Genomic DNA, 14,082 nt, shown 5'->3' with positions numbered 1-14,082 from the left:
ATCTTCGAATATTTGTTATTATATGGTGTGCAGCGTGCAAAAATATGAAATCTGGAGTGGTGTTGAAAGTTTTATTGGATGCAGGTAATAACACATAATTTAATGCCCCCTTCATTAGAAATATATCATTATTGCCAAAAGGACCGGCCACTGGGTCGTACATCATATCAAAAGATGAATTACGACAGCAAGACAATTGTAAAAATTTTGTGGAATATATTTGAATAATACACATGTAAGTGGAATGCAGTCAAACAAGCATTCCCACTGTTATGTTATCTAACGAATTGCAAATTTGTTAGAAAACTATTTCAGTGAGTTGGAAAAGTTTCTAGATTTGAAACTTTGCAACGACTTCGAGTTTAGAAACTGAAACATGACAGGCCCCCTGAATGCTTTATCACCGAGTTATCGCGCTCGTGCCCTCTGGTTGGTTGTAGAGATATGATACGGGTAGAGTTCTGTGTCTCACCTCACCACAGGTCGACAGGGCAACAGTGCATTGTAGTTTTATTGTCTTCAAGAACTGAACAGTGAGCACTCCCGATAAAAAGCTGCACCTCTCAGAATAACGAAACTGTACCATGATCTGAAATTAAAGGAAATAATAAAAAAGGACAAAGAGAGAGAGAGAGAGAGAGAGAGAGAGAGAGAGAGAGAGAGAATGTCACCGAAAAACAATCTGACAGAAAGAAAAAGAGATCGTCTGTAGTTTTATTGTTCAGGATGAATTATATTATTTCTTATTTTTTTCCTTCTTTCTTATTTTCTCATTTTTTTTAATGAAGAAAGAAAGCACTATCGTAGGGCGGGAAAAGCAATGATTCAAGAGAGAGTGTATCAGCTAGCAGTTATTGTTCCATGGAGTTCAAATTTACTGAAATGTGCAATGTCATTGACCTGCACTTAGTTTAAATCTCTGGTGGTCACAGCAAATCATATTGTAAGAAGCAGTTTTCAGAGAGAGAGAAAAAATTATCACAGAAAACGTTCTTAATTTTTTCCCCAGAGAGATTGCCTCCCTTTTCATTAAAATCAAAGGACACAAAAATAAACATTCGCGACCTTTTAAATATCATATCGGCGGCTTAAAACTGACGTCATTTAGTAATTTCAAATTGATTTGGATAATTATCACGGTTGTTTGATCATATAATCAAACGCGTATACAATGTAACTAGAAATTGGATAAATGACCAGGGAGGGGAAGACTCCATCACTATTTAGACTTTACAAAAATCAGTGAAAAAGCCCAAGAATGTTTTGCCACTCTCTAAGTCCACTTTAAAACTGCAACTGTTTACCAAAGCGTAACATTTCTTCCAACATACAAGGCGGAATGAAAATGGATAATAAGTGTAATATTTCCTCACTGACTTAATACTGCCTGCAGCATGTCCCGTTAATAGTTTAATTATAATGGCGTACAAATGTAATTCATGAAGCATCGGTCGGAGGGAAGCCACCATCCATACAGGGACTCTGGAGACATCAGTCTCTTTACTTCTTTCTTAATTATCCTTTTCTTTTTGCAGAGAAAATGAAAGTGATTTACGACTTATCAACTCTATTTGCAAAGTTCTGATTTATTACATCGCCTTTGTAACGCCACTTTTGATTGGCTATCCCCGGAGTTATCAGTAGTCTGATGCAATAGGTCCTTTGATAAGGGGAGATAACTGATCAGAAGTTATTATCTGATGCTATCAAAATTAATTATCACGTCATCTATCCACTAGAATGACATGCATATAATGAAATAATCATGTCTGTAGCATTGTACACCTCAGTTAAATACTTTCCTTGTCAACTGATAACGTCCATTGCTCGGGAGATACACCTAGAATTATCCGCCATCTAGATTGTTCACCAAAACGACGGAGCCGTATTATTTAATTGCAGTTATAAATCAAACATTTAGTATCATTGTTCCAGCAGCAATTATTCGTAATAATAGTAGAGTTTTTATAAAGTCGGGTTAGGAATCTGTATTATCCGTAATTTCTGTCATATCGAGATAATGTTTCCATGTCTGCTCTGACTGCTAGTGATCATTACTTTTTGAATTGATAGAACTGTACAAAATTTGAAATAAACGCCATATAGTATGAACACGGAACATTTCAGAGCTTTTTATTTGAATATAAGCAGCCTAAATTTATAACTTTCTTGTATTTCTTGTGTTGTTGACAGCCAATAAAAGTGTTGTTTTCGAAAGCTTAGCTGACACCTTTCACGTATAATTGTTGCTTTATGTTAAATAAAGCCATGGATATGATATCTGTGACATAAAATAGACATAAAACAGCAACCTGGTAATTTTATGAGCGTAGAATTTAAGAGGTGATATATCCTATATCTAAACTACTGATGTGATAGATAATTTCGAATAAGTTAAAGAAAATTTCAAAGATTTCGAATGAAAGGTCAAAATGAGGCATCCCTCTCAACGTGGGTACTTCAGAATTTCTACATCTATGACATTGACCTTTTATATTTAAACTTGAGAACGAACATGGATCCAGATCAATATGTAAGGTACCGTGGTATTTTTCCAAGTTTTATAAAAATAGGATAAAGTGAGATTTAGATCTTGTACACATTGAGTTTCCACTCGATGGTTTAATCCGTTGACCGATATCTCCATGTAAGACAGAACGCTAGTACTTACAAGTTTCATCGAAATCGGATAGGACATACGCTCAACATTTCATACAAAGTGAATTTAGGATATCCTCCGACATTGACCGTGTGTATTTTACCTTAGAAAATCAGTAGAAAGATGTCTATGTAAGGTATGCATTCAAAAAGCAGCTAGACATATGGTTCAATTAGCGTGAAATGCCAACAAACACGATCGTAACCAAGACTTTGTGGTAGGGAAAATTGTAAAGTTCATTACCATTCGTTTGGCTTTTGACCCTCTCTTTCGTTTTCCAAAAGTCACATGGCGGAGGACAGTGGAAGTGAAAGAACTAAAGGAATGTTGGAACACTCTCCAGAAAACGGCGAAAGACCGACTGGGAGGGAGAACCCTCGTTGCTGGCCTACACGCCCAGGGCGTAACGGGCAGCAAGTAAAGTCATTACCATTCTGATCTTAAACTCTGTTACGTCTGTGTATCTGTGCGTCATTTCATATGTTACATGTTAACTGACCAGAAAGAATTAACAAATTAATAATCCTTCCTGCGGCTTGGTTCATTTATACAACATATGCTACGTATCCACACGTGCATATAAACCGATCGAATTCTTCATTAAATCAGTTAGCTAATCTGCTTTAAAAGAAGAATTTCATTTATTGCGTTTAAATTCCGTTACCAGTTAAAAGTTTTCGAACTCCGAGAATCTCATCTAGAACTACTTTGTATCTATACAGCTTAGCTTTGATGGAATGACTAGCAACACTATTACTTGTAGAATTTAAAAGTCAGAAAATGTTGGTAAATGAACATTTAAAAATTCGTTCGTGTATATCAGATGAGAGTTGGATGGGGGGTGGTGGTGTAGTTATGTGCATAAAAAAAGGAACGCATTAAAGTTTATTGAACTTGAGATTGAAACAAAATCGAAAGTAGATTTGTTCAGATTTTCATTGAGGACACTTATTTGAACTTCATTTACTGCTTGCAATAAACTGAGAACATGATGGAAGAGTAAAAGTTGTTTTTTAGTTTCTTGATCACTACCCTCCATCCAGGTTCTATGAAGCGCTCAAATGACTTGGATATTTGACCCGCCATTATCCTCATCTCATGTTTCAGGAGATGATCCCGAGACCTTAGAGTATTAAGCTGATATCTTAAATAGGGCAGTTATCTTAAAAAAGCAGTCCAACTGTGTAAAAAGCAACAAACCCAAACAATGCATGTGAGAGAAATGATCACTCCAAGCCGAGACAATCGACACCATAGATAGGCGAAAAGCTTTGTCCACAATTGTCTCTATAGCAAGACAGTGCTTAATCAGAATTATGTTTCATAAATGGCAAATCATCTCAGAAACGGAGGACAATTAATCACGAGCAAGGTCTAACAATTGTTAAGTTGTGTTTAAGTGATTATATGCTATAGTATAGAGCGCCAACGTCGACTCTCTCCTTAATACCCTCATATGGCTGTAGACCTTGCTATTCACGATCAGTTTCCATAATATCCGGACAGAGGAACTAAATATCCTCCTATTGTTAGAAATGTCATAATTAACGACAATGAAATGATTTTTTGCCTAATTTCTGCTGAGTTTTATGCATGCGTTAAGGAGCTACATTACTGAAATTACCCCGTAATGGTGACAGGACCGGGAGGGAGCCCGTATTGGCTTACGTAGTGAACAAAGTTGAATTGATCACCAAACGGATCTGTAAAATTTGCTTTTATTTGTGTGTAATAATTTGAAATGATCTCGCGATGGTTTGCAGAGTCAATTTGCTTGCATTAATGTAATGGAACACTGGAATGGTCTTGAAAAATGTCTTTAAATTCTTGTAGTAAATCAAACCCTTTCGGTTCAAAATAAATTATCCGGCAAAGTCATACAGGTATAGGCACTTGAAAAGCTAATGTCTATGCTTTTTACTATAGAATGAATTCCAGTTCCATTTACTGATATTTGGTTGTTAAAAATTTATGGTTCTTGAAATGTATGTTTAATTGTAAAGAAGGACCATGCCGCTTTTTACAGTGTACTTTGCCATGTGTATCCAAGAATTTTAATGCACCAGCTAAATGAAATTTGAAGTTTGAAGAAATTTTAATTTGTGAAGATATTCATTATTGTATCACATCGATCGCTTCACCAAAACTTTACTGGCTGTGCATGGTTGATGTTTTAAAAAAAAAGAAACCCCACCCGTGTTTGTGTACAGGTGACGCTGATAGAAGACTGACATTTAAGACGTATATGAATTTCATAAAATTTTATTTTAGCGAGCACCATGACAGACGCACGCCTGATCTGAATCGCATTTCAGCACGCGACGAACAGCGGTGAAATTATAATGTTGTAAAACCACAAGCAACTTATAGCTGTATTTGTTTTTGCATCTAATGCTACTTTATATAGCATTCCCTTCATGATTTTTATTATTTGCACCTCTCCAAGGAGGGAAACTTTAGAAAGGGTAAAAAAAGGGGGAAATGTTTCAAATTGACTATATTGAGACTGGCTTGACTGGGTGTCACCGTCTTACAAGATTGGGGGAGGGGGTGACTTGGTCTGTGATTGACTTGTAGTCCACGGGTTCCGTTTGTGTGCACCTATAACTTGATATGTATAAAGTACATCAGCATTTATATTTACTAAAATTAGATATAAATAAAATACTGAGAAATGAAATCACACTAGAAGGCGCTATGTACTTGATCGAACATCTGTAGCAAATAATGAACAAAAATTACAACACAGTGACGAAACCCCGAGTGGCGGTGATCAGAAAATCGCCGTACTTGAGGTGTGCATTTCAAGTTCTGAGAATACATTCGTAAAACTTTCCTTTTTAAGCATGACTCGTACCAAAGGCTCGGAACCCTTAAACTGAGAAAAATACAACACTTAAATCTACAACGATTCAAAACTACTTCATCAATCACTCCATTGACGGCTAGGGAACCGCACCTGCAAGAATTGACATACAGGTATTACGACAGAAGTTGAACGCAGTGATTTCTGACAATTACACCAATTAATTCCAAAAGCATATCGCTTCTGCAGGGCAATCCATTAATGAAATGGGTCAAAAATTCCAGAGGTTTTTCCCTGATGCATAATTTCTGTATACCAAACAAACGTAAAATACAGAGGAATGGTATGTTAAAGAGAATGATATTAAATACCGTTATATTCAATCTTGTGTGTAAACGTCAGTTTTATATTCTAAGTCACTAATTGACGATAAATTTTATACAAAATTAAATTAAATACGACATGCTGTCTTTATTTAACTTCCACAGACAGAAAATGTTCATGTGTAGATGTAAAATAGGAGAAATAAAAACCAAAATATTTGATATCCTGTTACATGTGTATATATGTTCAAAATTTTGCGACTTTATTTTCAAAATCTTTTACCAATTCAATAATACGTTTGTTGATATTTTCCGTCTATTCATAAAGTGGGGTATATTATACGAAATGAAATTGGCTGTCATTTAACAAATAGATTCCAAATAAACCTTGAATATTTCATGTTAAGAGAGACACGTTTGCGTATGTCGTAATTTTCTCCACCCGTTCGCCATCACTTCGTGTCAAGAACGACATTCAAGTGGGTGCTAATGTCCGGAATTCTTTTCTTGACAGTTTCTTGTGCCAGAATGGAAGCTTTTACTGGACACGTCCAATGAATTTGTTTATGACACCCATTGACAGCTTAATAATAACTGTTCTAGCAATCATTACCACATCTTATCAAATGGGTAAACATTAAACGTCCACACGACAAAAATTGCCATCGCAATGACGCATGAATCATCGAATATATACCTCCAGGTTTTTATCATTTTATACATTTTTCATAATTTTTACACTTAATGACCAAGTTTTGAATTTCAGACTTTTAATACATCATTTCTTGTGGCCAGAAATCTGATTTATTAGGTATAATTTACGGTCTTCTTTGTACCAAATCATCGTATACGAATTTGTCAGCAATAACACATAGCGTCACTTCTTTGTTGACAGTTGTCGCGCGCTACGTGTTAATGGAGGGATTATTTGCGATAAACTTCGATTGGAGGATAATCAGCTCTCATGTTTAACTAATTTCACTTTATTTGCTCTGGCTGTATCTTTATTCACTATATGTGGGGTCAGTTTGCTCCTTGGGTCGTGCGTTGTAATTGACATGTCCCTCTAATTGCATTACACCGGCGGTACCACTCGGGGTCCAGTTTTATATCGCTCCGCAGGTACTCACGATGGACTCAGAATAAATCACAAGGGCCTTTCCCCCATAGACCTAAAAAATGTTCCATGTTTTCTCCTCCATATCTACTTCAAATCTTAACATACTGTTTGGTATTGTTACCGGGAAACAAAACCAAAGACTCAAATCATACAAATAAAATGGCCGACGACACTTACCGGCAAGTTCACTAAAGTCTCAACCTATTGCGATATATTAAGCCAAGCACTTTATTTTCCACGAAAAATGTGCACTTGATGTCTTTGTAACTATCCAGGGCTGTTCATAAATTATGTTTATTACAAATCCTTAGTACTATTTTGAAGTACACAATGCGACCGAGAGCAATTATCAAAGACACGTACAATGTACCCCATGGAACCCGTTTCTGACTCAAATGGGACAAGCATGAAAATATTGGCTGCACTTCGTATTTTGAGCTCAATACACAGTAATATATTAAAAGATTTAACTCAACACTTACATGTATATATGTATTAATCAGTATTGTTCTTACTAATTCGGAATTGAAATTTCAAATTTGTATAGTCATTTACTTTGAATTTATTTGAACTCATCACACATCTATCTTAGTATTTTAAATTCATTACCGACAACCTTTAGTACCACGTATACATGTCGGTAATAAGTTCAAAATACTGATATATGACATTATGTGGTGAGTTTGAAATGCCCGAATTACAGGATATCGGAACAAAAATTTGGAACTCTTCAGAAAAAGGAGTTTACAGAATGTTGCAAGCGAATGTCCTACTCAGACCTAGTACCAAAACGTGAGATATTAGATTCAATTTCAGACGTTTGATATCGGAAGGCAACAACAATCTAATTCAAGTCACAGTACCTTGTATTTCCTCTACCCGATGTGGATATTTACCTAACTTGTAAGATAGTCTCAGGTCTTTGTACATAACAACCGATCGTCATGCAACGATACCGGAAATATTAAGATTTTATGCATCAATCTCTACTTTTCCCGTCAACATATAAAGTACATTATATATATATATATATATATATATATATATATATATATAGAACAAAGATCGATTTATTACCTGGTCCCATTTTTACAGTAGCGGTAAATGGTAGTGGAAAATACAAGGCTGAACCGATAAATTGAACTCATGCAACTGAAGGACACCCTCCCCCTTTCCACCATTTTGGAATTTAGACAGAACTTCTTTTCTTCTAACTAAGAATAGTGGCCAAATCTGAAGGCAACTTTCTCTCCGTTTGCACCCCCCCCCCTTCCAAAAATGATGTTAAGTGCCTGCATAGCGTGTACTACTGAAAAGTTGTCCAAGTTAACGCAGAAAACAAGATTTCATTGGACATACTAAATATTAAAACCACAGCGGACTCGGAGACGAAATAAAAGTTCCGATATATTAAACTAAACTATTTGACGACTTTAAGAATATATATATATATATATATATATATATATATATATATATATATAAGCACTAAATAATCACAACTAGGTACTGAAAATTTTCACCGGGCTGGGGTGAAAATTTTCAGTACCCAGTTGTGATTATTTAGTGCTTTATATATTAATTAATTGATTTTCACATGTATCGTTTAGATGCTAGGGGTAAACGTAAGGTTGGGTGTTATGATTGTTTGTTTGTGCTTTATATATATATATATATATTCCAATGTTTTTGCCTTCAATGTCTATCTTCTATACCATTTGAAATGATAGCCATTTTCTCATGAATGAATGATGTACTTATGAATCTTGATGAATATAGTATGACTATTTTAACGGCTGGTACTCCCGACAGAAATGAAAATGGAATGTAAATTCATGTATAAGAAATAAATTTTAATTTTGAAAATACACGAGGCTTCCCGCCGGCCTACTTTTTATGAAACACTAACGCGCTTCATGAAGTATGCGGGCTTAAAGCGTCACAGTTCATCCCCTCATGTATATTTCAAAAATGAATTTTCGGGACGACCTGTTCCTTCTTTAGGACGAAAGAAAATTTACATAGAAATGAAAAATATAAATGCATACTAGCACTAAAACTAGAAAAAGCTGAGAACAAACAGAACGTCTACATATCAAAATTACTAAGTGTAATATGGGTAACTATGATTATTTAATAAAAAAAACAAAAACAAAAAAACAAAACAAAAACGTATGTTTTGAACGAGAGTCAGGGCTGAAGTGAGCTAATTAACTCTTACCACTGGTATTAAACTGATGATAGTAACGATCGTTACTATCATCCCAAGATGGCGGAAGGAAATTCCGGAAAGACCACATTTACTTATTATATCTATTTGTATTGTTTATTTGCGAATGATATGTAGGTAAGAAATATCATACACTAGCAACAATTACGATCAGGCGTTATTTTATCTTTTATACGGCTCATATGAACAGAAAATTCGTCATTGAAAAAACAGCGAGGATGATATTAACGGAAATGAATGATGATAGTAACGTAAAACTTTCGTTACTATCATCCTCGCTGTTTTTTCAATGACGAATTTTCTGTTCATATGAGCCGTATAAAAGACAAAATAACGCCTGATCGTAATTGTTGCTAGTGTATGATATTTCTTACCTACATATCATTCGCAAATAAACAATACAAATAGATATAATAAGTAACTGTGGTCTTTCCGGAATTTTACGATCATCAGTTTAATACCAGTGTCTTACGCTAGATGTAACCATAAACAAAGAAAGGGTTACCTAATCAGTATGATTAAGCGGTTTGTTAACTCGTTCTAAGGATGGGTTATTACATTGCAAAAGTATTTCGTACCTGGATACTGTAATGCAATAAAATAATTAGTTACAAATCAAACATCTTCCAGCTAGTATTGCATCATACCGCTGCCGTGAAGGATGTTACATGCAATTGAACAGTCCTCGTCAATCTCTACTGTTCTATTACATGTAATATTTCAACTGTTCTATAACATGTATTATCAATAATCAGCAATAAACCACGTGAGTCACGATTTTGTTTATGATATTTAGTGTGACCTTCACACCCATTGTCATACATTCTGCGCACAAATGGTCAAGCTCCAAACAGGCCAGCCAATTCAGTGTACGAGCTCCGTCGATATTGTTCAATTTGGATTAACATTATGTTGAACTAGGGAATAAAATGAGATTTTCTGCCTCGCTAATCTTCTGAAGGACTAGTCTCAGTTAGACTGTTATCGCTTTATGGCGGTGTGAAATAGGCGCTATTTTAGTACTTACAGCGTTGCGGAATCCACTGATGATCGAAAATGACCCATTCATACAAGGCTTTTATTGTCCAATAAACGTTAAATTTTCGTCGTTATTCGTCAGTTCAAAATAATTGAGAAATACGATGATAACAATAAATAGTTTATTAACAGTATATACATTATGTATTTACAATTGTACTATGGTGATGGTCGAAATTCAGATCAAAATCATTCAATGTCATTGTTCGTTGTTGCTCCTCTGGAAGACATTTTGAAGGCAAGTTGTGATGTCATGTACAATGTACATATTGTTCAGAATCTTCATCATAAGATGTTTTGCATATCGAATTCCGAGTTTTGCACATTGCTTATCATACCTGTAACAGAAAATAAAACATGAAAATTTTAACCTATATATGTTGAATCCATGATCATTTAATGAAACAAAGGTCAATGCATAATAAGGTTTTCAGAGGCAAAGCTGTAGAATATGGAATTAATAAAATTATATTTCACTCTCCTGTAGAAGTCAAAAGTGAGGATTTCTAATCTTAAGTTTAGCTTTATTCTGTTAATTTCTAAAGCCAGCGATGTCACAATTCTTTTATTTAATCCTATTTGCAAGACATGTGCCGAGGCCTTTAATTACGGTCAAGTCCAATAAAACATGGCATCGCTTAAGTGGAATATCTGTGCATGTCTATTGAAACCTGTGGCTGCATGATTTGTCGTTCTAACGGGGTATGAAATGACTGAGATTCGTCCACAATCTTAACTACAATGTCCACTTTATTCTTGCCACAAGTTCTTTGCCACCCCGTTGTACAGCAAAACGGCCATGAAATTTATTTCTAGATGACCGAGGCTTGACCCTAAAGACTCCTGTCTTCAGGACAGGGACATGTTTTTGTGCAAATCAAAATCATGCATTTCAAGTTTGGATAGCCCTTAATTTACAGTTTAACAAAAGTATTCACACTTTGGTCCTTTGTATTGTAACCAGGAAAATACAATATAAACTGCCCTCTAACGGCGACAAAACAAAGGGTTCTAACCGTTGTCCTCTCAGGCTATACCATAACCTGCAATTTATCCCCAAAAGGCCGAGATGACAGATTCCATTTTCGAGTGATTTTCAGGACATAAACTGAGATGACTTTTTGTGCTTCTTTTTTCTTATTCCAAAGGGTCAGTTGATAGCTTATGAAATATTCAAAATATTATTGAACACCGATGGTGGCAAAACTATTGTAACAGACAATGTCCTCCTTGCGCCTTTTGAAATTTTCGCTCGACCATTCTTCGTTACATTACAGATTACGGTTATTCCTGATGGATAGGGGCACATGCGGTCAATTAGTGGCAGATGGCCGAAGCCAAGACCCTAAAAATGCTCATGCAACAATTTTTGCGGTATGGTTTCTGAAATGATATTTGATTAGAATTCCGACACATGTCCCCGACCACGTGACAGGGTCATTTTAAAAATCTTTATTAAAATGTCCATTATCTCTGGAAGTTCAAGATGTCTCATTTTCAAGATTTTCAATGATTTCGAAGATCTGTAAGATTTTAAAGAAAGCAATTCCCTTTGCTTTAAAGATGTCATGAAGTGGAATTTTCGTACATTTCAACCATTGAGTATTTTGGTTTTTTTAATTTGAGACCGTATTGTTTAAACGTTGATTAATGTGCAATACAATACATACTTAATTATTCCTCAGTAACATGTAAGTTTGTCACCTTGTACAAGTTACCACAATCAGAGAATTATTTCAAATTGATTTCAATTTCCCCCCGAAATTCAAATTTCATATGAAATTATCATATCTCTTCTACTTCACAGATTACAATACATATTGATTAAATAGTATCTATTATCATTGTTATATGTCCTTGAAAGAAAATCCGATCCACATGACAATGACCATTACATGTAAGACCACACAATGATGTAACTATTGGACATAACATGGATTGTACAACTTATTACTGGGGCCACGCTAATGCTGGAAAATACGATACCCTGATTGGATTACAGACAAAAATTATGTTGGTCTATATGACAATAGATGCATACGTGTATTATCTAGTAAATATTTAGAAAGTAGCAGAATCGCAGGACAAAAGCGAATTGTACGTGATAAAACGCATAGCTCTGATTTTGTACAATTTAGTCTTAGGGAATTCGTTATGATTTTCATTCCCTTCCTTTCAATCCCATGCTTTTTAAGTTTTGATAGAATCGTCAATTCTTCTAGGTATTGTGCCATTCTTCTTTTTATTGTTTATCTCAAAAACCAATCTCTTGAAATCAAATACGAAGAATAAAAAAAATCAAAGATATCTTTTTGATATCGAACCACTTTAAATGATAGGGGACTATTCCCTTAATTTCACAAATTTAATTGTTTTCGTTAATTCTTGTACAATTCAGATCGTTGATGATATGATTTTTAATGAACCGAACAAATCATGAAAGTTAATGTCAGTATTCAAGAAAATCGACAGGACTTTACCAATAAAGTTTTTTGATTGAAGTTACATTAAAATGTCCAAAATATTGATTTATGTGTCAAAAGCTAATTTTATGAAGCGATGCAAAATTCTTTTTTTCTGAAAGAAGATAGCGAGAAAAATTACGAGGAAAATATTCAAAACATTGGTGCGACTTCGAGTGATGTGTCATTGGCGAGGCCAACTGATCCACGCTTCAATAAACTGATTTCAAATTATAACTTGTTTATGCATATTTTAGGAATCTAATTTATAAATTATGACAAGGAGGTATGTCTGTGGACTCATGCTTCAGTAAATTTTGCATGCAATCATTCACGCACGCTGATACGCTTGCGGGAAAAGAGTAGTCCATCTCTGACAATTGTTTCCTTTTTCTGCATTTTTGCTTCACGATTATAAATTATGATCGAGTGAAAATTACAATTTTTTTGACAATAACTTGCAGAGATGTGTTTTTCTTACCTTTTAACCGAATGTTGGTGCCGTCTTTAGGTTCTGAGTTCTGGTACAACCATTGCGCAATGTCAACGAACATACCCTCCTCCCGAACAGGAAACGTATGCAGGGGAGATAACGAATCTTCAGCATCCTGGACCGAACAGCATCTCTCATCGAAAGTTATTTCTTCTTTGACCGTTAAAGGAGATACGCTGAATGGATCGTGAGTTTTTTCCGCCATAATGACCTCTGCTGTTCTTGGCTGTATACAGTTTTCTGACTGCAGTAGGTTTTGAAGATACTTTATGTAATCCACTGCTGCACGAAGCGTTTCTACTTTGCTTAGTTTTTTATTGTCAACACCAACAGGAACATGATGTCGAAGAGTTTCATATCCAGTATTTATCATTTTCACGCGCCTTCTTTCGCGTGCGTTTCTGCGGGACATAGCTACAGGTTTCGGTCTTTTGCTGTCCAATGCCTTTTTACAATTATAAAAAGTGGCGACTTTTGGGACATTTTCAAGGGACTGCAGCGCATTCAGATGGCCTGGTTGTGTTAACATAAACGACTGCTGCATCTCTTTTCTGCTCATCTCTCATCGATTATCTAGTCAACAATAACAAAATAAATGATACCGTTATCTCTGTACTCTCGCGTGCACTAGTCGCGTGTTGGTCGCGCGCCTTGACAATGCCATTGGTTGAATTCGGGTAGTTGACAAGGCCAAAGGTCGTGCTTGATTGGTGCTCGAGCGCCATCGGGTGTGGAGTAATTAAACGTGACATTTTGCTTCGTAGCTCCGCCTCACCCTGACCACGTTCTGGACATCAATTTTACTCTCGCTTATCATTTCCCCGATCTAGTTTGTATTTACAGGTGAATTAATTAAAGGTACATCAGAATTTGTCGATCTTGTCATTTGGTCTTTTTTAGTGTAGACTATTGTGTTATCACAATACTAAAAGCAAATACACCAAAACTGGA

General features: G+C 35.4%; 1 protein-coding gene across 1 annotated transcript; it reads right to left on the bottom strand.

Moving 5' to 3' along the window:
- Nucleotides 1-10,284: 10,284 nt before the first annotated feature.
- On the bottom strand, nucleotides 10,285-13,716 carry LOC125677584 (achaete-scute homolog 1-like). Its single transcript, XM_048915708.2, has 2 exons — nucleotides 13,120-13,716; nucleotides 10,285-10,514 (listed from the first exon to the last, which is right to left on the bottom strand). Exons 1-2 carry the CDS (start codon nucleotides 13,688-13,690, stop codon nucleotides 10,462-10,464), a joined length of 624 nt encoding a protein of 207 aa, XP_048771665.1. The 5' UTR covers nucleotides 13,691-13,716; the 3' UTR covers nucleotides 10,285-10,461.
- Nucleotides 13,717-14,082: the final 366 nt, after the last annotated feature.

This window comes from Ostrea edulis, chromosome 3 (genome assembly GCF_947568905.1).
Source record: "Ostrea edulis chromosome 3, xbOstEdul1.1, whole genome shotgun sequence".
Lineage (NCBI taxonomy): Eukaryota > Metazoa > Mollusca > Bivalvia > Ostreida > Ostreidae > Ostrea > Ostrea edulis.
The sequence above is the reverse complement of the archived record's forward strand: the minus strand, read 5'-3'. Positions and strand labels throughout refer to the sequence as shown.